Source organism: Ylistrum balloti, unplaced genomic scaffold, assembly GCF_031769215.1.
Source record: "Ylistrum balloti isolate Yb309-2 unplaced genomic scaffold, AGI_CSIRO_Ybal_v1 Utg371318, whole genome shotgun sequence".
In the NCBI taxonomy this organism is placed as follows: domain Eukaryota; kingdom Metazoa; phylum Mollusca; class Bivalvia; order Pectinida; family Pectinidae; genus Ylistrum; species Ylistrum balloti.
Window position 1 is genome coordinate 882,096 of NW_026782703.1, and position 25,639 is coordinate 907,734.

At 33.7% G+C, this 25,639-nt stretch overlaps 1 protein-coding gene across 1 annotated transcript in view; it reads left to right on the plus strand.

Moving 5' to 3' along the window:
- Nucleotides 1-25,639, plus strand: part of LOC132561997 (glypican-5-like) — a 130,329-nt gene that overhangs the window by 49,821 nt on the left and 54,869 nt on the right. The window contains exon 4 of the mRNA XM_060226723.1: nt 12,092-12,798. Within this exon, the coding sequence (XP_060082706.1) occupies nt 12,092-12,798 (707 nt within the window). The remainder of the gene's footprint in view (nt 1-12,091; nt 12,799-25,639) is intronic.

A 25,639-nucleotide genomic window follows, 5' to 3' on the forward strand; every position in this document is an offset into this window, starting at 1 on the left:
CAGGTAAAGAGGGGCAGGAGATGTACTGCATGTCTGTACGTGCCTACAGCAGATACTGCACAGTGGTAGTGGATTGGTGGAGTGACAGGAAGGGATGGGTGAGAGGAGGGTAGGACTGGGATAGTCAAAAAGGGTTGGAAAATGAGGGGTAATGTGAGGGAGCTTTATGAGAGGGGATTATAGGTAGGAAAGAAATTTTAAAATAATAATATGACAATTGTGATGGAAGAGACAAAATTAGGCTCAGAGAAAAGACTATTGGTAGAAGGAACAAAAATCATCACAGAGAAAACAGTGTTAATGGCAGGGACAGAAATAGCTACAGAGAAAAAGTGACCAAGAAAGTGATCACGGGAGATGATGAAGGGGATTAAATTTAAAGGGGACAGAAGAAGAGGAAAGAAATTACTGGAAAGTGTTAGGAAAGAGAGAAAAAACATAGTAGAGGCTGTAGAAGTAATGGGGAGAGAGATGAAGGTTGAAGAGGAAGTGAAGTGAGGACATGAATAAAACAGAAACAAAAAAAGGGAGATTGAATCAGGGAGGTCTAGGGATTCCGGTGTTTGGTTGAGGATGGAAGGAAAAAAGAATGGAAGAATATATTCAGATAGGAAGGAAGGGGTAGGGAAGGTAGATTTTCTTGTTAAAATTTAATTCCAATTCTTTATTCCATATGTGACTGAATCTATCTGTCCATATCAAGAAAACAAGCATAAAGGTAAACAGATATTTGGTTACGAAGACAAAATCACAAACCACCATTCTGAATGTAAAAGTACAAAAACCTAGATGAAAGTTGCGTGAATATATACATACATATTTTGTCTAATAGGTTTCTAAAGAGAATTTTGGTGATGGCCATGTCTGTTTCACACAGTGTGGTAGATAAAAACACTTCCAAATGATTTTTAAAAGCATTAGTGCTAGTATTGATTTCTGCTGAAGTGTTGTCTAGAAATATTTTGAACATTCAACAATGACATCTACAAACATCACTTTCAGTTATTTAAGACAAGAGCTGGCAGTTGATAAATCTTTAAACTATCAGGAAAGAAATGACAAAATTTTTGAACTGCCACAATGAGCTTTAAGAATTTGTACTGATTAAATAAGGAAACATCTCCTGGCATTTGGAGTTACTGTATACCGCTCACTCTCCTGCAATGTCTTGTTTTATTAGAAATGTTCTTATAGTAAAAAATGGTTCTTCAAACCATAGTGTATATATATAGACTTCATTTCTTAGTTGCCATTAAAATGCCTTCATTGGAGACGGGATCTATTCACCAAACTGTTCATGTTACAGCGATAAAATTTTGAACATAAATTTCTGTGCATTTAGATTAGTTTGAAAGTAGTTAAAAAATTGTGCACTTCAAACCTAGCCAATTTATAAAAAGCCTAATATTTTTTTTCTTAATGTTTTGCAGTTATATGAAACATTTTCAAAGTGTTTTTTAATGAACTGTAGCCATAAGAACATGAACAGTTGTCACTCCGTTACAACCAGCATGCCAGATTAAGGATTTTCAATCCTGTGGATGTTTGATTCATGTTGCGATGGCGGTTTGATTGAGGCTGCGTTGATTTGGTAGGGATTGAGAAAAAACAAGTGCAATATTGTGCACATAAATGCATGAAGCGTAAAATTAGAAAACGTAGCTTGGTGAATTATGACATGAACAATGTTTGAACCTGGTATGGAAGGAAGGCACCAGCCAATGCTCCTGGTAACTTCGTTTTACAACTTCCTGTGATATTGAGTAATAAACACAAGTTTATACATCACTCCCACTACAGACCCTTGACTAAATGATTCACCATCTTTCTTGAGTGGAATGATTGGTTGTGGTCATCAGTTGGGCCCAATATACTTAGGTACAGGATGTGTTGACTTGTGATAGAAAGTGTTGGGTAACTCTTACACGTTGTTGTGATGAATTAAAACAACTTATCCACTCTTAAAGAATGATTTGGGGAGTGTGTTGTTTAAATATTTGAAGACTTTGTGTCTTTCTAATTTGATATATAGTCGTTGTTATCCTGTAATAAACCCGTGGGACATTACGCCTGATACATGTTCAGGGGGTAGGTGTATTATAGACAACAACAAAATACAATAGATGGGCTTATTACCTGACATGGACTTACTGCTGGATAATTTTTGTTGATAGCTTTATCTGGCTTTCTTATGTAGTCTTATTATCTCCCCTTTCTATGTAGTCTTATTATCTCCCCCATTCTATGTAGTCTTATTATCTGGCTATCCTATGTAGTCTTATTATCTCCCCTTCCTATGTAGTTTTATTATCTGGCTATCCTATGTAGTCTTATTATCTGGCTATCCTATGTAGTCTTATTATCTCCCCTTCCTATGTAGTTTTATTATCTGGCTATCCTATGTAGTCTTATTATCTATCTTTCCTATATAGATTTATTATCTCCCTTCCTTAAATAGTCTTTTAACTCCCCTTCTTATGCGCCTTCTTGTGTAGTTTTATTACCTACTCTGAAATGAGAGGAAAGAACTCTTACTATTTCTGATTCCAAGAATGTTAATCTACTTGCCATTTGAAAGCATTGCTCACTTTCAATGAACACAATCTACCCACTGGCCCCTTCCAAACCTGAGTGTATTCACGTTCATACGAATGACGTGTTAGTCAGCATTGTGGTTTCAGCTATTGTTGAAAATCCATTAATACATTTTAAAATGAAAAATAAAAGTGAACAAAATTATTTTATGGAGTCTAGTACAGGATGATTTAGCGAAAAAAGATTTTATTCACTTTAACTGTCTTGTAGCAAGATAATATAGAATTCTTTATAAAATTGAGTCAGCATTTAATATGTGTGTAGGTTTGACAGATAAAAATTTGTATAAGTAAAAACAAACCTGACATTTCCATTTTAAAGGGAATTGATTTTCGTAAACATTGGTGTAAAATTCATATATGTGTTTTAGGTTATTTGACATTTAAAGGAATAGAAATGTGATGTTAAAAAGGAAGGTTGCTACAGTCCACATATTACATTGTAGGTAAAAGTAACTACTGACCACATATTACATTGTAGGTGAAAGTTACTACAATCCACATATTACATTGTAGGTGAAAGTTACTACAATCCACATATTACATTGTAGGTGAAAGTTACTACAATCCACATATTACATTGTAGGTATAAGTTACTACAATCAACATATTACATCGTAGGTGAAAGTTACTACAATTAACATATTACATTGTAGGTAAAAGTTACTACAATTAACATATTACATTGTAGGTAAAAGTTACTACAATCAACATATTACATTGTAGGTAAAAGTTACTACAGACCACATATTACATTGTAGGTGAAATTTACTACAGTCAACATATTACATTGTAGGTGAAAGTAACTACAGACCACATATTACATTGTAGGTGAAATTTACTACAATCCACATATTACATTGTAGGTTAAAGTTACTACAATTCACATATTACATTGTAGGTGAAATAATAGCTGACAGATAAAAAGAGAGTTTTTGAAATTTAACCAGAATAAAAAGACAGGGAAACTGCAACAGATTGTTAGGCAAATTATTGTGTGTATCCATTTGGGATTGATATTGTTGGATAAGTCTATTTTCTAAGGCAAGGTGAGTCGAAGTTATACCTAGATTGGAGAATGCCAAAACTGTACTCAGTGACCCAAATCAAGACAAATTGGTTTGCTGTGGTATTGCCAAACAGATATTATATAATCTGAGATGTGCAGAAGACAGTTGGACCTAATACCCCAGATATCAACAGCAAATGTATGTTTTCTAGGTGATTATATACCCAATATATACTGAGTCGTCCACTGGTTACCAACCACTGGGTTTTCTAGTTTTCTAGTTTATCTCCCCTTTGTTTGATATTCAATATCAGACCATCTGGTAATTAGAGAATATAAAAAAGTATCTTCTGTATATATATGTGATTCTAAAGGCAGAAAAATATGTCAGAATCTGAAAAGTTTATTTATTGCAGAAAATGGCCTAGTAAGTGAGCATAATTTACAGGAGAAAGATATCGACTGATGGCCCCCTGTACATTCCTAATTATCTTTTGTTTAAAATACCTGTTATTGAAATGCGTTGATTGACCCCAGTTCCAAGAATGTTCCTTTATGCAAGGAAATTCTGTATGATTGAAATGCTATGATGATGAATTATTGATTCGTCTGTTTGAGATGAAAATATGTATATACAGCATGTCAGGTTTTCTCTGATCAAAAGATTTGGTTAGTCTAAAGATAAATCTGTTGTAGATTTTATCTTCCAAGGTTGTGAGGTTACGAGAATTAATTTTCAGATTCTCTTAGAAGTAGATAGTACAGGGATATTATTGGTCTTAGGAGTGTAATACATAGAAACAGCAAAACAAATAAAAAATTTTCTTATTATCATTTAAGAAATTGCTGAGTGATTATGGATTTGGAAAGAAATCACAATAATACTTTGGACGGAAAAATCTTGGATTCTACAGGTTTCTGTTAAAGAAAACATTTAAGGCAGAAGAAAGTTTTCTTTAATAAAAGCATCAATATTACAACATATAACAGAACTTGCTCAGCTTCTTCCATGGTTCTTTTGAAATTTCATTTCTCTTCTAACTGTTGCAGGATGTGAAAAAGATGCAGAGATATTGAAATATAAATTTGAATTATGAGAGATTTCTGTTGAAGATTGTTGATAAGTCTATTGACCTTTACCAGCTACCTTTAGAAAGTGTCCAGACTGATGTATAGATTCTAGGTTTTATGGTTAGTGACTCTTGCACTGAAGTTAGATCAAGGTCTTTGGTAAATTTGTCAAAGGGAGGTTATTTGACAGAGAAAATAGTTCATAAACATTTACAAAAGCTTTACAAACTCTGCACCAGTTCCTTTTGTTTCTGTGCAAGGTAACCAGAGCATATAAAATTGATTCTGAATCAATTAATGATAAAGATTTTGTGATTACAGTTTCTAAATTAAATCAAGTCAAACTTTATAGATAAGTGTTTTTAGTGCTGAATGTGTATATAAATTGATTATGAGTGCTTCGGTGTCTACTGTGATAAGTGAGCGTTAGCTGTGTAATTCTGCAGTACTAATAATAATGATAATGAGATGAGACTAGCAGGTTTGTGGATCTCGCATTGTAGGTATAAGCTATGTGAATCAGCTCTACTGGTTCGTCAGTAATGTCACCGTGTATATTATCCCTACGGTTCAGACCGTTACATTTTTGTATTGGTTGACTTAATAGCTTACAGTGACATTCAGCCATATCAATACAAAAAAAAAAATTAAAAAAAATATAGATATGTAATTTTCCTGGGTAGGTAATGAGGCTTGTGTCTGTACAGTTGTGTTATTACACTGTAATTGAATTGATTATCAGACACACATGTAGTGTGGTACTTTGATTATCCAGGCTTGTCTATCAATGTTATCTTCACACAAATCTCCATAGACATGCCAACCCAAAACCATTGCAGTAAAACATGTATCATTGCCATTCCATATCAATCACGCTGTAAATGTTCGTAAAATTTGAAATTATTTTTTTTCATTTAAGTGAGAATATCAAACCATTTATTTGTTATTATTTAAACAAAAGTAACATTATTTTTCAAAAAAGTATTTGTCTCCAGTTGCTTGGTACAATTTGGTATAAGTTGAATGTTATTGAAAAGTTTGAAAGTAGCTTGTAATATTTAGAAATTAGAGTTTAAACTACTCTAAATTTCATGATTGTATTGTATTTGGAACATTATTAGTAGATAATGAAGAATTAACTTGGTGACCACGCCTTGCTGATCAAGTCTTTGCAGTGTTTGTACCTTGCCTTCCTTGCAGTGTTAGAGTATGGGCAGCTATGTAGCATGTGATTGATTGCTATTGTTTCCTCCAACAGGGGCTTTTTTTAGGTCAGCTTCTATATAGGAGGCCATTTGTTACAAGATGTACAGATTAACCTCTGAATTATTCAATGTTTAAACACCAGATATACAATTCTAGGTCTTCTTTGCACTTATAATCATTGAAGATATGACCGCATTGCTGAAAATAACTTTTTAAGACCTTCTGTGGGGTGTGCATGGTTGGTCATGTTCTGTTTGTTTCATTCCATCATAGCAATCAGATGGATTTGTTGAGAGCAACTGATCATTTTAGAGCAGGAGACAAGTTTTTGACAAATATTAGCTACCATATTGTTTTAGTTATACGTATCTCTCCCCCTCCCGCCCGCCCCAAAGCACACACATACAAAAGTGTTCCTCTTGTCCATCTCTCAGATCCCATCCTACCCCTTCCATACCTAGTTTTATGTCATTTTCCCTAAATTTTGGATCATATTTACCGAATAGTACCTTAACATCATGTTCTACACAGTGTTAAGGTGATTACCAGTCATTGTCGAAGGGTTAGTGATCACAGTCGACAAATTCCGTAAAATCATCTAACAATGATACCTATATACATGTGAGTAGGTACAGTCAATTGTTACAGGTATTTTCTAATTTAACGAGTTTTCTATCTATTATTGAAATTTTGATTACTAATTTGTTTTGATTTTCTGTGAACTTTACTAGATATTGAGATATGTTTTACCATCAGTGTCATTGAAAGTGAGTTTATAAATCTTCTGAAAAGCAATTATGATGTGAAACAATGTATTCAACATTTTCAAAATGTCATTTATAATGCAGTTTTTCATCAGTCTGTCATGGACGGTAAATTTCAAATATCAGTTTGATAGTTTAAGAGGTTTTAAATTGTTTGAGAGGAAAATTTGTTTTGATTCAGTAACAAAATATCTATGACTTTCAAAACTGCATTCAATCAAATTTTGATGGTCAATCTCTTGTGATATCCTGTATGAGGTAATCGTTTTTATGTACAAGGGAGTGAGGGAAGCTCCGCCCCTCCAGACTGTAGAGGGAGGGTCACTACCAGCCGGCACTGTAATCCATGTGTGAGAGGGGAGGTCTTGCTTGATTACCCATGCTCGGTTTTTCTATCATCCTGATCCTATCTATGTTTGGGTCAAATAAGGTCATACTGGAATGTTAAATTATAGCTGTTAGCTTGTCAATGATCAAAGGCTTAGAGAGTTGTAAATTGTGGATAACATCTAACATATTGTCTGCTATGTAAAACATGTCAGATCCTGGTGGTATGAAAACAAACAAAGTGGAGACAACTTGGGATGAGCAGGATGAGAGGAAGCTATCAGTATCAGTGTTTTGTGTGGTGATGACAGAACATAAACATTATGTACAGGTTGTGATTAATGGTGGGCTGATATGAAGTAAAAATAATCACTGTTTGTAGTGAGAAGTGATGGTTATATGAAGGATATACACATTGGTAGTAGTTGTAAAAAACATTATCTTTCAGGAATGGATACAGTTCACTACTAAGATTTTGATATATTTTTTGTGTGATTTAATAAGAATTAAGCCATTGAGGACTTTGGAGATTAGAAAAAAAGTAAAAACAGTAGTTATGTCATCCAAAAAATCAATAAACAAAATGACATCAATATATGACTTATGTAGTAGGGGTATAGAGCCAATGCCTTTCTTTTTGTAGTGTTTGTAGGTTCCGTGGTCCCTAGCTCGGACTGAGAAATAGTGGTAACTAGAGGGCAATATTACCCTTTATTATATGACTTATATTCAGATTAGGATTTTCGATAACTGTAACCCCTTGTTTGTTTGCTCCCTTGTGTCAGAGCTCTCAATTCAGTTTTGCTTGTCCATTTTCATATATCTTTCTGCTGTAAATCCTTCATTGTTGACATAGTTGATGCTCCAGAGAAGTTCTGACTTTCTAAATTAAGCTTTTTCTCTTCCAAATGCCTCTTCCCATTTCCATTTCCCCTCTCAATTCACATGACAATTATTGAACAACTGTCCACATCCTGTTAATTGTTGAAATACTGGTGACACTTTGATATATTCATATCATTGTCTGTTACAAAATTTGACCTTGATAGTAATTTATCAGACATGGAATGTCTATTACAGGAAACAAGTAGATATGGTGGAACATTTCCAGAAAAAATTATAAATCGTAGTTGAATAAAAAGTAAAAATGTGGAAATTATGATGAATAGATGAGAGATAATTAGATAAATGGAATTTCACGGTATTTTGACTAAACAGCAGAATGTGTATAGACAAAGGTTAATGCCAAAGAAGAAGAAAATTAGGATAAAAGTGTTGGTGAATCTGAACCTGTTGATCTGATCTGCTGTTTCTTTAATTCACACCAGACCAGACATGTTTTATTGGTTTCCTGCCGACCAAGGCTACAAGAATGTAGAGTGACAATCTTTCCATTTAATTTCATTTGAAATGTGCGAGGAGTCTCGTGAAAAAAGCATCAATGTATTTTTTCCTCTTTCCTACCAATATATTTCTGTCAACTGAGATTTGATTGTGTTACATCTAGTCAGACCTGGGTCACATTAAAGCTTGTGATGAATGTATGGTCCATGGAGAGCAAGCGTCTGTATGACGTAGATCACTGAGAACATATCGGAGTCCATTTGTTTGGTTGTAGAGGTGGAACTATTGCAAACCTACTGTTGTCTATTTGTGTGGTTGTAGAGGTGGAACTATTGCAAACCTACTGTTGTCTATTTGTGTTGTTGTAGAGGTGGAACTATTGCAAACCTACTGCAGTCTATTTGCGTGGTTGTAGAGGTGGAACTATTGCAAACCTACTGCAGTCTATTTGTGTGGTTGTAGAGGTGGAACTATTGCAAACCTACTGCAGTCTATTTGTGTGGTTGTAGAGGTGGAACTATTGCAAACCTTCTGCAGTCTATTTGTGTGGTTGTAGAGGTGGAACTATTGCAAACCTACTGCAGTCTATTTGTGTGGTTGTAGAGGTAGAACTATTGAAAACCTACTGTTGTCTATTTGTGTGGTTGTAGAGGTGGAACTATTGAAAACCTACTGCAGTCTATTTGTGTGGTTGTAGAGGTGGAACTATTGCAAACCTACTGCAGTCTATTTGTGTGGTTGTAGAGGTGGAACTATTGCAAACCTACTGCAGTCTATTTGTGTGGTTGTAGAGGTGGAACTATTGAAAACCTACTGCAGTCTATTTGTGTGGTTGTAGAGGTGGAACTATTGCAAACCTACTGCAGTCTATTTGCGTGGTTGTAGAGGTGGAACTATTGCAAACCTACTGCAGTCTATTTGCGTGGTTGTAGAGGTGGAACTATTGCAAACCTACTGCAGTCTATTTGTGTGGTTGTAGAGGTGGAACTATTGCAAACCTACTGTTGTCTATTTGTGTTGTTGTAGAGGTGGAACTATTGAAAACCTACTGCTGTCTATTTGTTTGGTTGCAGAGGTAGAACTATTGCAAATCTACTGTTGTCTATTTGTTTGGTTGTAGAGGTGGAACTATTGAAAACCTACTGCAGTCTATTTGTGTGGTTGTAGAGATGGAACTATTGAAAACCTACTGCTGTCTATTTGTGTGGTTGTAGAGATGGAACTATTGAAAACCTACTGCAGTCTATTTGTGTGGTTGTAGAGGTGGAACTATTGAAAACCTTCTGCTGTCTATTTGTTTGGTTGTAGAGGTGGAACTATTGAAAACCTTCTATAATTGAATTAAATGAATAAAATAACTTTCAGAAGGACCTCAGTAGAGATTTCTTTGTTCTGAATATGTCAGGTTTGAATATGTAGGTCTTTGAACTGCTGGTCATGATGTCATACACCAAAAAGAGCTGTCATTTACTTGTGCATAGTATAATAATATGTCATCAACAGTTTATGCTAAATTTTGTTTATTTTTTTTTCTACCATTTTCCTGTTACTCTTAGATAATAGACCAAGAACTTCATCGTTTATTGAAATATGTTTTTTGCGAAATTCTCATTTGTACATGATGTACAGAAGATATTGACAATCTGTAGAGCTTAACGTGTCGAAAAGACACCAAGTTCATCTCCGTTCATTCTTTATGCGACGTTGTTTCTGTTATGTTCAGCCAGAAGGATATTGCATGAATGATTGCATGAATGACTTCTAGTAAATGATAATTGTTTGGTTGGAATGCCACTCCTCCTCCTTGCTCCAAAATGGCCAACTTCCAAACTGCTTAAAATATGTTGTTTGAAGTCAAAGATGTGTAAAATAAAATTGAATAGGTTTTTGAAGGAAGACATATAACTAAATAATGGTGTATGGAAAATGTGTTTATAACAGTGTTGTATGTCTGGTAAAGGTTTTACAGGTAAAACAAGACTTTTTATCTGATAGATGTTTATCATGCATGTAATGTAGAGAAGTATGTCGGCAAAAGAAAACCCCAAATTAACATCCCTTCAACGACAACATTACTTCCACTGAAATAGCATAGACCATAAGAATTACTATGTTTTGTTAAATGAAAACCTAATTTATGATTGTAGGGGGCGTAACCATGGCAGGGCATTTATTTTTATACAATGTATACCTATTATTTCTTTGTAGCTAGTCACCTCAACTTCTTTAGAGCAATTTGTTTTTAAATGACTTGAAGTAGCTGTCTCTTAATTGATATAAGTTTTGACATTAAAATTGCTCATATTAAATATGAATAAGGTTTAAGTTTTTAATGCTTTGTTAGGAAATCTTTTCTTTGCTATAAGGTCAAGCTCAGTTTTATACTTATTGGGGGTTAACATGAACAAAATGAACAAAAGTAGGGCACTTTCATTCATAGTTTAGGAGAAATTTTATTTTAGTGCTTTCCATTCTGAAAGTACTGCACTAAGTATGTTCTTTATGTATGCTGTTTATACAGTAATTATTGTGGATGTGCTAATTTATCACGGTGCTAATTGGCCAAGAAATGATAATGTGCTTGTAATTGATTGCACCAAATTTTGTACATGTATGGTGTAGATGTAGGCATTGAAAAATGTAATCTGTTAGTTTTTACATTGAGGCAGCTCATACATTGAAGATTCTTGTTTGTAATTGCCAATATCTATTGTAAAAGTTGAAAATACTTCTTTTAATGAAATATATTGCATTAGATTTTTTGAGAACTTTGAATTGATTCTGATGCTTTCCGTGCCTTTTATCATAACAGCAATTGTTGATTAAATCCACTTGGTAAAAAACTACACTTTTGAATTTAAATTTTATTTTTTTTTAACTTTTTTTTTTAATTGTATACTGATGTACTTATGTGACACTTTAGAATATGTCATTGACAAAATGGATACAGAGAAAACTGTAGGGTTCTAGATTTGAAAAAAAAAATGTTTAAATATCGAAATGGACCAAAATTTATTTAAATGAACTTAAAATACCAGTGCATCATTAACATACATCATTCTTTGTCAGTTTACTGTTGTTCTAAAATTGGATTTAACCTTAATGTGAACTGCAAATTCAATTTTTTTCTTTCGCAAATTTCAAATTAGCATTCAGCTTTTCACAAAATTGCCAAAAAACCCAAATATGCTTAGTTGAGATATAGTGAAAATTTCCTGTTGACCTTTAATCACCGAAAGCTAATTTATCACTTGAATTAGAGAGTTTTTATGTGAAATCATTTTCAGTGAATGTAAGAAAGGAAACATGCTGTTTACATTGATGGAGACTACAATACATAAATGACTCCTGTACTGGTCAATATTCAGAAATAAGGATCCAACATCTTAGTTTTTTTTCAAAACTCAAATTAAAGTCTTGGATAGGTCAGGTCAGGCTGAACTGCTAGAAGTTAAAATTTGATTGTACCAGCCCATACAGACATGTTCTTTTTTTCCGATGCTCTGCCTGTGATATAATAGTGAACATTGAAGTCATTTTGGGGGTATTCTCTATAAATAATGGTAGCAGCTATGGGAAAACAACTTCTTCACTGAGGCAAGAAAATAAAATCATGTGACTTTATTTAGCCATTCACCACCGAAGAATTTCAGTACAGATGTAATGTTTGTTCTAATTAAGGGACACTAGCTGTTTTGCTATTATTTTTTCTCTGTTGTAATTGACAGACTGTTTGTTTATTTATTTACCTGACTTGATTGTTTTTTTCCTTTCAGAGAGAATAGGAAATTTAGTGCAGATGTCAGAAAATAGTACAATCCGTATTCTCACAGACATCTACAATATTCCTCATTTGGAGCACCAAGACATAGTCCGAGAATTCTATGATGAAATCCGACAGTACTTAAAGCACAAGAAACACATGACCTTGTATGGCAGTGTTGCCACGTTTTTCGACAAAATATTTCCAGCAGTTTACAAAAACGCATTGAACGATGGATCAGTGACGGTACTTACGAAGGAACACCGCGATTGCCTTAGACATAAACATCAGGAAATATCCCCTTCACCCTTCGGTATTTTGCCATCAACGATTTCTTACAAGTTAAGTAAGGCTCTCAACGTTGCCAAGTCTTATGTGGAATTTCTTTCGCTTATCGTCGAGGCAATCAACACGACTGATCACTTGACCATCAACGGCAAATGTAAAGATCAGATGACCCACCTTCAATATTGTTCACATTGTGAAAGTTACGTGGAGGCAAAACCATGTCGTGGGTTTTGTCTCAACGTCATGCGAGGATGTTTAGCACAGTTATCTACCCTTACTCCAGAATGGGAGGAGCTTATCAGACAAGGTGTTCGATTGGAGGGTGGCATGAGCCAGACAAATGACATCGAAAAAATTCTGAATAGTGTGGATCGCAACATTGATGCAGCTGTCATGCATGCCATGGAGAGTGAAGACCTCTATGACAAAAATGTGAGTACAATTTGTTTCAGAATATTTTTCATTTCATATATAAGATTACATTTGGGCCATTTCAAGAGATGTAGGAACAAGGTTAGTCGTCCATCATTACATTGATTTCCAGAGAAGAAAATTGCAAAAGGGGCATTTAGTATTGTTTAACGATTTCAAAGCCATCGTTTGAGTACATGGTCAAATTTTGTATCTTCAAGTTGCAGTAAAACCAAGATCACAATAACAGTAAGATAAATTATTGATCTAGATTTTCTTAAGTTCATTTAAATATTTTTTTTATCAGGACGATCATCTTGTCCAATTGAATTAATTCAAGCTGGTATTTTTTTAAAAACTACCATGTAACTGATTTACAGTAATCATTATGGGATGGATCTAACTGAAAATTGATATATTTGTATGAAAAGATTTTACCAAAGTGTATACCGGAGGTAAATTGGATCACATTAGCGAGAGTATTTTGTGGTGCCCTTGCCAAACTGCAGGCTTTTCATTTGTCAGTATACAATTATAACCTTAGGCTCTTGCCTGCATAATGGTACTAGGATGATTTGACATAAGTGAAGACTAGGGACTGATGTATTATGTATATACTGGGGTTGACTATCCTGATTTGGGTGTATATGGTAAATACCCAGACATTTTATTTCCCATCCATCCCATAAGAAAGGGATAACCAGTATTTAATTAAAAGACCTACATGAGAGACAGACGATATCGTTGATTAGATAATCTATACTGGTACACCCTAGATATCTTAGGTATTGTGTGGCCAGGCAATTCAAACTGTGCAGTAGTTGCACATGTCAGACAAACACACAGGACTTTTTCACACTTAAACCTTGATATCTTAGTGTGTTACAGATGTTTTATTAGGGTTTGCGTAAGGTTCGCTCACTTATAAACTTAAAGGTTAGAAATTTCTTACGTAGTGTAATATCAGATGTAGCCTTTCCACAAAGTTTTAAAAAGTTCTGCCAACTTATATCCTGACGCTTGAAAATGAGAGACCGAGAACACGATATCAAGTTTTTATTGATTTTTGTAGTCTCCTAAGTCTACGTTTCTGTTTCTGGATTTATCCAGGAATAAGCCCAGGCCTGGAAAATAAGTCCACTGATTTTTAATATAGTATCAGATAATATGTTTTACCATATTGTCCTGTATCAAACATATTGGGTACCATTTTTACAACCTCCCTGTCTTTCTTCTTAAAAGGAAATTAGATGAAATGGCAATGTTTGAGTTAATTTGACCTTGACCTTTGTTGAAGTGTACCTGTGTAGACACAGTTCTTGAGGATGTAGGTATGTAAGTTTTAAATGCCTGGCTATGTTACCTGTATAGGTAGATCAATAAGGCCACAGTCTCAAGTATTACCTACTTAGATATACTGCGAGAAAATATGGAGGCTCATGCAGGCCATATCGAAGGACTTTCAGTCTGTGAAACTGTGGCTAAACTTTCAGTCTATAAGTTAAAGTAGTGCCTATTATGAAATCTTTGATGTCAGATCATTTACTTTTAAGTCATTTCAGTATAATCTTACTGAAATTGAATGAAATTTTACAAGAATAAAAAAATGACAGAAAAACTGACATTATTACATGGAATTTGAATGACTTCTTTAACAAACATGATTTTTTCAGTGCTTTGAAGTGAAAAGTTAAATAATTTAAGAATTTTTTGAAAGATACAGGTATAAATTAAACAGTTTATTCTGGTTTTATATCTAGACAGATATTTATCTATTTTCTAAACATGACTCGGATTTAAAAATAAAATTCTTGAAAAATTCTAGAAAAGAAAAATTGACAATAACTAAGCAGAGGCCACTTATCGATTTCAATATGACACACTTTAAATAAAACTTATAAGAAATCTGTTGTATTCATGATGAATGATGTATTCTTTATAATCCCATCTGTTTTTAGATGAAGTATAATTGTGATAGAACAGTTACATTCATTCAATGATTTGAATACATCAAACTACATTGTTTGTAGGGACATAAGTATAATCTCCAAGGCCAGAGGGGGAGGTTATATGGTAGCTTGTTCATTGCATATATGAATAGTGGTAAATATCAGTAAATTTTGATAGATTTTAAATATTTCACGTGTTATTCAGAATTTTTTAGCTGTAATTTGCGTTAATGTAATACGACTTTCTATGATATCTATTCACTATATATATAGACCAGATTCAATGAGAATTAAAACATAGATTCTTAATTCTTAATTAATAAAAAATCATTTATTTTTATGAATGATTTAAATAAAAATGTAAAGTTACTTATTTAGGAATTTTTAAAGTAATTTATAAAATCATAACAAGATACTTAAGATATTTAGTGACTTTAAAACTTGTGGGTCTCTACCTTACCTGTGGAATGCTCGTGTTAATCACCCAACTGGACAGGACTGTTCACTATTATCCAATGTTTGCATAAGAACTAAGGTAATATTAGATTTCTTTTCCTTTTAAATGATTTTCTTACAAGACAATTTTTATAAAAAGTTTAAATCCTGATCCAAGTTTGATACGATATTGATTGCTGTTGAATAGGAATGTCTCCCCTAGACCTTCACAGTTTAAAAGGATGTTAAACCTGGGCTTTGATGGCAAATATTTGCTCAAGATTTTTCAGTGCCATTGTGCAAATAGCCATGTTTATTTTTGAATACCAAACATACTTTTCCATCCAGTTCAATATATGTTAGAACCTAGTCACCCAAGCGTTTTGAAGAGATATAAGATAGGTGGGTTGTCAAGGATCGGATTGCTACATTGTCCACGAACATTATCCGGCTGATTTAGCCATTATTGATGCAATGTACCAGAAATTTGAAATATGGATCAGAAATTATTTCATTGTCATTGAGTGTGTGTTACTATCGATGAAGCTTTTAATTATCTAAAGAAAAAAGAACTTGTTTTAAATGTAAGTGTGTGAATGATTTGAAAAAAAAATTGTTTTCAACTTTTCATGTTTATTGCTGATTAATTCAGTTGAACCATTCGAACACGTTGTCTTTTCTAGAAGAAACAAAAAAAAAATTGATTTTTTTTTATGAAACAAAGAGCTTGAGTACAGATGCATCCCAAATGTGAAGTTCTCTTTTGAACGAATAGATTACAATTCAATGCCTTTGTTTAAATATTACTGTGGTCATATAACATTTTTCAATTTTGACTTAAAAGCTACCAAGAGAGTCATTTGATATGCTCCGTTTACTGATCAGAGCATAGCATTTCATCAAGTTGTGACAAAAGTGGATGACTTGTTCCAAAATGATGTCTTTGTATGGCTTGGATAGTCTTGGCTACTTGGTTTATTACCAGCTTCTTCAGATTCACACCCAGCGAAAAGTTATTGTATGGTCCACAAAGCAGTCATATACCTCCAGTATTTATTAGCCCGTGATGTTAGAGAAATACATTTTAGTTTTAAAGCTGTCAGGTTTTGTGTGTATGTGGGGGAAAAGTCACACTGATTAAACACAAAGTGAACTATGATTCACAATCCAAAATTTCATTGATAATTCTTTTGTGTTTTTTTTATTGCTATAGAAAAATCTAGACAAATTCTATTTCTATCTTTGGTATGGATTAATAAGTTTCTGTTTGAAAATCAATATTTTGTCAAAGGAACTTGATCACATGATTTTTTTTAATCAAAGTGGTTGATTGAAGTAAAAAAACGAAGAAGCAGGCTTTGCTCCTTGAAGTCATTCTTCATGTTGTAAACCTGCAACATCGAAAGTCAGACTAAATGTGGGCTACATAAGCAGAGTTTCAGTGCTTTTAAAAATCTTCATTTAAGTGTTTCCATTAACTCCCCTCCCCTTCAAAAACAGAAGAAATAGGGGTGGCAGGGGGGGGGGGGGGGGGGTGATGCATTGACATAATTGATGAAGTCAAAGATCTTAATTTGACCCTAAATTGACCTCAAGCTGAGATAAACCATTTTGAACTTGTCCAATCAGGAGTTGTTAGTTCATTGACCAAGGAAGTGAAAATCAGTCCCTTCTTCTGCAAGATTGGAGCTCGAGTAGGAGAGTGTCCAGATGGATGGTCAGCAGTTCTGTTCTGGACATTCTTACTAATCAAGATTTGGTGTGATGGATTTCCGTCAGGCTAAGGAAAACACATATATGTTTCTTGGTATTTCCTATTTTTAAGAGTCATGAATCTTATATTTGGCTCTAAACCCATGTGAAAATTGGTCCTGAAGAAGAAACAGGATATGCTTAAAAGTGGAAAAAGAAGTTAAATTGTTATAAAATTTAATTATTTATGTTACTCACCAATAACCTGAAAGGTAATAGGGTTGATTCAGAAGGGTAACATTATGGTGTTGGAGAAATTGCCTGGGATAATGTGGGTGTGGTGGGTTGATGGAGTACACATTCATATACACATAAGTAATTAGATGTTAAATGGGAATTAACAGAATATGTATGAATAAATTATTAAGGTGTAGGTATGAATTTGACAACAAACAGTTATATTTGCATAATGAATGTATATATATATTTCTGGATAACGCTTTCTGTAAGGCGAGATCAATATGTCTTGGTGCTGTAAATATCAGGTAGTTTTGATACAGATTAATTATTGAAGTAAATGAAATTGATGTTCAGAAAATTATGAAAATATTTTTTTTTTGTAAAAAGATAGTAAAACATACCTGTCAATTTTAAAAAAGAATAAAAGATAGTAAAACATACCTGTCAATTTTAAAAAAGAATAAAAGATAGTAAAACATACCTGTCAATTTTAAAAAAGAATAAAAGATAGTAAAACATACCTGTCAATTTTAAAAAAGAATAAAAATTTTAAAAAAGTCAATTTTAAAAAAGAATAAAAAACATCATCTAATTAGAATTAGTTCAAGTAGAAGAAGCATATCTAGTTAGCAAATGTTTTTGACATTTACAACATAGGATTGAACATAGAAATGTGTTACTGTTTAAAATGAAGGTAGTTATCAAATATTTCTGCTTTGATTCTTTCAATTCCGATTGAAAGAAAATATTTGAGATTTTGAAATAATTTCATGTTTAAATTAAAGAAGAAAAATTTTGATTGGTTTTGAAAGAGTAATTTCAATTTCACTGTCTGATTGGTGTTAATGTTTTTGGCTAACCACACCAGAACTAAAACCTCAGTGACGTGTTCTTTCTAATGAAGCTATTGACTCTCATGATATATGGTTCTGAATATTTTGAGAGAAGAAATATTGATGTGACTGAAACGGACAGGTGTTTATCTTCCAGAAGGAGAACAGTTGTTAGGAGGAGACAAACATGAGGCATTCACACCTCACTGAACAAGCTGATTACCAGACATTTATAATTGAAACCAAGGGATATAGTTTATGTAACTGTTGCTTCTCTGTATCATCTGTGACTATCACTTTAATTACATCAGGTGCCCCTGAAGTAAAGGCTGATCTGAGGTTACATGGAAAAAGTCTTTGACAGAAACTACATCTCTCCCCATTTAACATATTCTAGACTTCATTCATTCCCATTTCTTGTCCTTTCTTGTTCCCATAGCAACCAGTTTAACCCTGCTTTTGGCACTATATTTTCCTCCATCCCTTCCCAGCAGTCTTTGTGTTGCCAAACCCACTCTCTATTGCCCTCTTCTCTGGGTCTTCCCTTCCTTGTCCCCAAAGGATATAGAGACATGAAAGGTGAATTAATGGAAAGATTTATCTCCATCATGCCGAGAGATACAATCTCAATTAATACTTTTTTATTTCAATCATCAGCACCCTACCATCAATTCAAAGGTCTGTTCCAGCTGCTGACATCTTTGTCATAATCCTGTTCAGGAAACATTGGTCTTAATCACAACTTGCTTTCACATATTTGCCTTCATCCAATTTTATCCAGATATGTAAATCTTTACTTACCCTCCTCTGTGTTATTGCTGTCCTGCTCTGAAATGCTTGTGTTATTGCTGTCCTGCTCTGAAGTGTTTGTGTTATTGCTGTCCTGCTCTGAAATGTTTGTGTTATTGCTGTCCTGCACTGAAATGCTTGTGTTATTGCTGTCCTGCACTGAATCCTCCTCTGAAATGTTTGTGTTATTGTTGTCCTGCTCTGAAATGTTTGTGTTATTGCTGTCCTGCACTGAAATGTTTGTGTTATTGCTGTCCTCCTCTGAATGTTTGTCTTAATCCATCCTCATATGGGAAGAGCTTATTACATGGCAGCTAAGGTAGAGGGAGGAGGCTTATTACATGGTAACTAAGGTAGAGGGGGATGGGTTTATTACAAAGCAATGGAGTTAGAGAGGAAGAGCTTATTACATGGCAACTAAGGTAGAGGGGGAGGGCTTATTACATGGCAACTAAGGTAGAGGGAGGAGGCTTATTACATGGTAACTAAGGTAGAGGGGGATGGGTTTATTACAAGGCAATGGAGTTAGAGAGGAAGAGCTTATTACATGGCAACTAAGGTAGAGGGGGAGGGCTTATTACATGGCAACTAAGGTAGAGGGAGGAGGCTTATTACATGGCAACTATGGTAGAGGGAGGAGGCTTATTACATGGCAACTAAGGTAGAGGGAGGAGGCTTATTACATGGCAGCTAAGGTAGAGGGAGGAGGCTTATTACATGGCAACTAAGGTAGAGGGAGGAGGCTTATTACATGGTAACTAAGGTAGAGGGAGGAGGCTTATTACATGGCAACTAAGGTAGAGGGAGGAGGCTTATTACATGGTAACTAAGGTAGAGGGAGGAGGCTTATTACATGGCAACTAAGGTAGAGGGAGGAGGCTTATTACATGGTAACTAAGGTAGAGGGAGGAGGCTTATTACATGGCAACTAAGGTAGAGGGAGGAGGCTTATTACATGGTAACTTAGGTAGAGGGGGAGGGCTTATTACATGGTAACTAAGGTAGAGGGAGAGGGCTTATTACAAGGCAATGCAGTTAGAGGGGAAGAGCTTATTCCACAATTATATAGCAAAAGTTAAAATTTCTACAGAAACTGTAACACTTATTTTAGGACAGACACTGCAGATACATAACACTCATGTAAAACTGATATTTCATGTCATATTTTAAATGGGTCATTGTCCATGTTTGGAACATAGCAGAAATTTGTTGTGATCATTACCACACTTGTTAACACGCTGTTCTTATCAAACATTAATAATGTATGACTGTTTGGTTTGATGTTGTCTGCTATAAGTGACATCTCTAATCAAATATACATGCAGAAACATAATTGATATGATATATAACACTTGCCTCTCAGCTCCATTTCCTGTATCTCCTTCCCTTTGTCATAATTCTGAACCCAACTAGAACATCCAGGTAAAAAACTGTATGTAATTCATGAATTCATTAGGAATAATGTCCCACAGACGATATGAATTATTGTTATAATTACTTGTTTGTGTAAAACGTCACTCTGGTTATGAAATGTATTTGAAGCATAACCATCATATGTCATTCATGTGCTCTGGATTCAAAAGGCTTTGACAGAATTTTGATGAAGTACAAGATTTAAAATCACACATGTTTATAAAAGCAGAATTATCATCAATGACATGACAGTTTTATGTAGGCATCCAAATAATTAAGAATTATAAAGTTTAAGTTTAGTGTTAAATATATGTGATAAAAGTCATCTTCCTTTTAAAAAATAAGAATTTAAGAAGTTGTATTGAATCAAAGTTTTATCAGAATTGAATTAGTTTTTAGGTCATCTGACGCGAAGTTTGTTGTTATTTTCCACCTTGCCCAACAGCCAGGGAGGCCATTTTGTAACATGGTTGCGCAATCATGGTTTTCCTGTGCAGCACCCATTTCAAACTTAACAAGTTTCATCAGTTAGATTGAGTTCCATCTTTACTGTCAAAAAATAGGTAACACTTGTTACAGTTACCTATTCCTCACCATCTGCATCATGAAAAATAGCTTCTTAGTAAGATTTCATTCAAAGTAGAAAAAAGAACCCTTCTCTGTGCAGAAAGTGTTTTAGTCAGATGACAATGAAGGCCCGTGGGGCCTCTTGTTTAAAGATTTTGTGACTGTTAGGAAGGATATTTTTGTGAAGCTTGTGCCAGCAGACAATGTAAGTTACCAGTGCTGAAGGCTATTCAATATCTACACCAATATTGTTCATTACATAAACTTGATAGAGATTCGTCCTGAAGTTATTGTTTGAATGAAATTTTGGAAATTTTGATGTGGACTCTTTAATTATTAAATTGTGGTACTATTTTGAGTGAGTTTATCATACTATTGTTTAGTTAATACAGACAATAAAAAATAAGTTTCCTCTGTTCCTGTCTGTATGGTTAAATGCCACCTAAAATGCTGATGGTATTTATGCGTGAAATCACCGAATGTATGATATTTCATCATTACATTAGACATGCTTTGTAATCAGTGTTCCATCTCTACTCAACATTTCTTATGTCTAATGTACCATTCACCTAGTTTTTGCCAAGATTTTGGAGGGTGAAGTGTAAAGATTTGAAATGACAATGATTGGTTGAGGTGTTATGAGTGATTGCATTGCATGTATTTGCTTTTGTGTACAGATAAAAGGATGGTGATTATGATCATACCGATGTTCAGATCTAGAAAACAAAAAGTAAAGTAGATGATATAGAGAAGAAAACAACACTACATGACACCTTAAGTTGCTAAGATGCTTTCAGTGAAATCAGTTGATTTTGTAGATAACACAGTTAATGATGTCATCAACTGGACAATGGAAACCATAGCTACCACCCTAATCTTAGTCACATAATTGGCCTTAAGTGTGGCTATTGAATGAACTTTTCCTACTTCCTCACACTTCTTCTTAGCTATCATGAACCCTCACATAAACACACTTGTTGATATGATCTGTTTGATTTATGTAGTATAACCAAACACCAAACTTTTCTTGTTAACTTGGACATGCTTAATACTACAACTGCCTACCCATCCTGCTGGAGCCATGAGGTTCTAAACTACCCTGCCCCTTATTTCTGACCTCGTCCCGTATTTCTGGCCTTGGTTACGAAGGCCTTAGAAAAGCTTGGCAGGAAAGGTCATAAATAAAACAATCAATTTACATTGAAATTAATTGTTGGCTTCTTCAAGATCATAACAGTTAAAATATCTTATTAGATTGTAGCGTATTACCATCATATATTTATCTTCATATAGATCAAGTTGTGTCTAGTTACACAAGCATGAGTATGTGGTTGTCATGTAATGAAAGACAGAACCAAGAGTTCTGATTGGCTAGGAAAGACACATTGTAGCATTTTGATTGGTTACAACAGGTAATGGTAAGGTTTCTGATTGGTGGAGATGAATCAGGAGTTCTGATTGTCAGGGAATTTTACGTTGGTTAAAAAATGGCAGATCAGAAAGTTTTCTGATCAAAAGAGTTTAGTTTTATGTACCAACAGAATTTTCAATAATTGTAGAATGGCTGTCGAATTTTTGTGTGAGATTGGTCATAAACAGATGATGCAATATCTAAAAGTAAAGATCTAAACTTAATTTGCTTCAAAAGTCTTCCATAACTGATTAAGTCTATTAAGTGGATCGTAAAATATTGCCAGGAGATATTTTGTTTTAGTGTTCCTATGAACTGATAATTGTCAATATCATTTTGATATTTGAATGGTTTCTGTAAAGCTAGGATAGAAGAAATCCTACTGAAGACACATTTCTATTTGTATAAGTAAAAGGCTGTTGTTATCAATATATATATTCATATGTAATGGAATCCCCATAGTAAGGTATCATTAATGCTGTTTTATTATAATAAAAAAGATCAAATTTTATAAACGTCCACTGGTTCCATGTTCACTAATCTGTTATGTACACATGGCGTACAACGTTCACCTGTATGGGACTTTACAGGTAATATTTATAGATGTTTTAAATCACAGTAAATTACCAGACTCAAGTTTTACTTGTGTTATGTGACTGTTAAAATGATTTCTCTTGTATAAAGATTACAGGTCCACTGTAGTCTCTTGACTTTAATCTCGAGGCCTGAGTTATGTGTTTGATCAGAGTCAAGTAGAGGATGTTACAGTGTTACATTGTTCTCTATCAGAGAGTTGATTTAGGATAATCTGTTAAACCAATTATTACCTCGTCTTTGTGTAACACTGTAATACTTGTGTTAAATACAATACTATTTGGCATTATCATTACATATGTACAGCTATTTTCTAAAAGAGAAATATTGTATTTCTAATCTGACATCTGAGTGTTGTGACATTCTGTCTAATTTGACCTTCATGCTTATCCAAGGTCATTGATCTGAAATATCTAACTGTCATTACCCTCCCACTTTCCTTACCTAACTAAAAAAATATTAACATTGAAAAGTTCAAAATTTATGATCTGTAAGATCAGTTGGATCACTTTGGCCAATCAGGATCTGCTAAGGTAGATAACTCTGGAAGTGGAGGACAACAAAATATCAAGAGCATGATTTATGAGGTAGCAGATGTAATTAGTGGCTTAGTTAAGCTACATGAAAGAAAGGAAATTCAAATTTTGAAAAAAAAAGGATTTTCTCTGGTTCAAAAGTTAGTAACCCGATAAAGATATTTTACACTCTGGTATATGTTTACGGGAAACATCGGTAGATGGATATGCGATTTAATAGAAGCACTTAAAGAATATGTTAATGACTTTAAAAAAGTTTGATAAGTTGCAAGGAGTATGTTTATATATCATATGACTGTCCTCTTCATGAATGAATACTGCGATAACCTACTTTGCATAAATTAGTTTCATGTTAACCTTAATATCCGTGAAGTTTGAATTACCACAATATCAAAACTCCATGTCATCTTGCTAAGACAGATAAGACAGAAGATGGTCATTTTAAAGATTAGATATCTGTGAAACATATTTCTCGTAGATTCTGTCAGATTTTTCCTACATGCATTGCGGATCCATTGTCAACTTTACAGAACCTGACTTTGTTGAATTTAAACTTTAGAACAATATGTTTTTGAAATGACTTAAATGTGTGAAAAGCTGGATCAAATATTTCTTGCTGTTTTGATATCTATACAGCTATAACTTTTATATATGTTCTTTAATATATGATGAAGACCTTGCTTGTCTCTGTTTATCATTTTCATTAGTACAATATATATACAGGTGAAACTTGCGACAGGAAATACAATTTTTATACCAGTCTCTAAATCTACGATCAGGTATATCTACATACATATCTAGAAGATGACGACACCTGTGTAAGTTATAGTTGTATTCATTCTATTAAACAAATTTTGGGTCGAGTAGTAAACTTTTTAGATTTATATGTGATAACTACATAAGAATTTAATGGATAGATGATTCTGTTTATATGAAAATTCAGAAAATTGAATTTTTACGACCCAGCATAGTACCTACCTATAATGAGTTTCTTGTGTACCTGTAGACTGAACTCAAACCATACAAGTTATACAACCGCTAGACCGTAGTTACTTATTGTTAACAGAAATATTCAAATTTCAATATTTTGAAAATTACATTTTATATCTGAAAAAAGGGGACAAACACAATTTTTTCCAATTTTGTGAGCTTACATTTCGTGGGAATCTTTATTTTTTGTTGGTTTTATTTAAGTACACAAGTACATAGAAAGTGTACAGAGAGGGTCAATTATATTATTTCCAGGAAAGAAAAATAACAGGCTGAAAAGTTGATCAGGGAAAAAAATGAATTAACTTGACTGTACAATGTATAAATCTTAGATGAATTGATACACTTTGGTAAGCATATATAAATTGTGTTAATATTGTTAACAGGTAAACCTAAGGTTGTACATATATTCCATTATTCTGATACACAGATGCACACCTGTCCTACAGTATTTGTAGAATATATGTAAGAAACAGGTCGTTGTTTCATATATAAAGATAGGTCATTATCAATTTTTTACCTGAAATGTGGCCAGATTTTGTCTTTCGTTGTTTCAGATATAAAGATAGCTTTTTAAGTCATCATCTAACACCTGTGTCATGAAAAGAAGTTTGGAATATATGATAATGGAAAGGTTTTACCTGAAATGTGGCCAGATTTTGTCTTTCGTTGTTTCAGATATAAAGATAGCTTTTTAAGTCATTATCAATTTTTTACCTGAAATGTGGCCAGATTTTGTCTTTCGTTGTTTCAGATATAAAGATAGCTTTTTAAGTCATTATCAATTTTTTACCTGAAATGTGGCCAGATTTTGTCTTTCGTTGTTTCAGATATAAAGATAACTTTTTAAGTCATTATCAATTTTTTACCTGAAATGTGGCCAGATTTTGTCTTTCGTTGTTTCAGATATAAAGATAACTTTTTAAGTCATTATCAATTTTTTACCTGAAATGTGGCCAGATTTTGTCTTTCGTTGTTTCAGATATAAAGATAGCTTTTTAAGTCATTATCAATTTCTTTTAATATTTATATTGCCATCTGATGACAGTCTTGTATATATATAGTTTTTATCAAATTCCATTTGAAGAGTTTATTGAATGTAAAAGAAATGATTTATAGAATATTTCATGAAATTTCATGATAGAAAGGGCATAAGAGATTTTCATTGTTTTCATTTTATAAACATATATGACATTGTCTCAACGGACATGATGTCATTAAACTTTTATCGTATGCTCGACAGATTTTAGTGTTTGCCCAAAGAAAGATTTTAGCGTTTGCCAAAAATGCTTTTTCCCTTCTCTCCTTGGTATATAGACCGTGGCCTGTGAACCAGACACCACCTGGTGACAGATAAGTTTGAGGAGGGGGGCAGCAAGAGAAAAAGGGAACACAGACTGCCATCTGACTTCC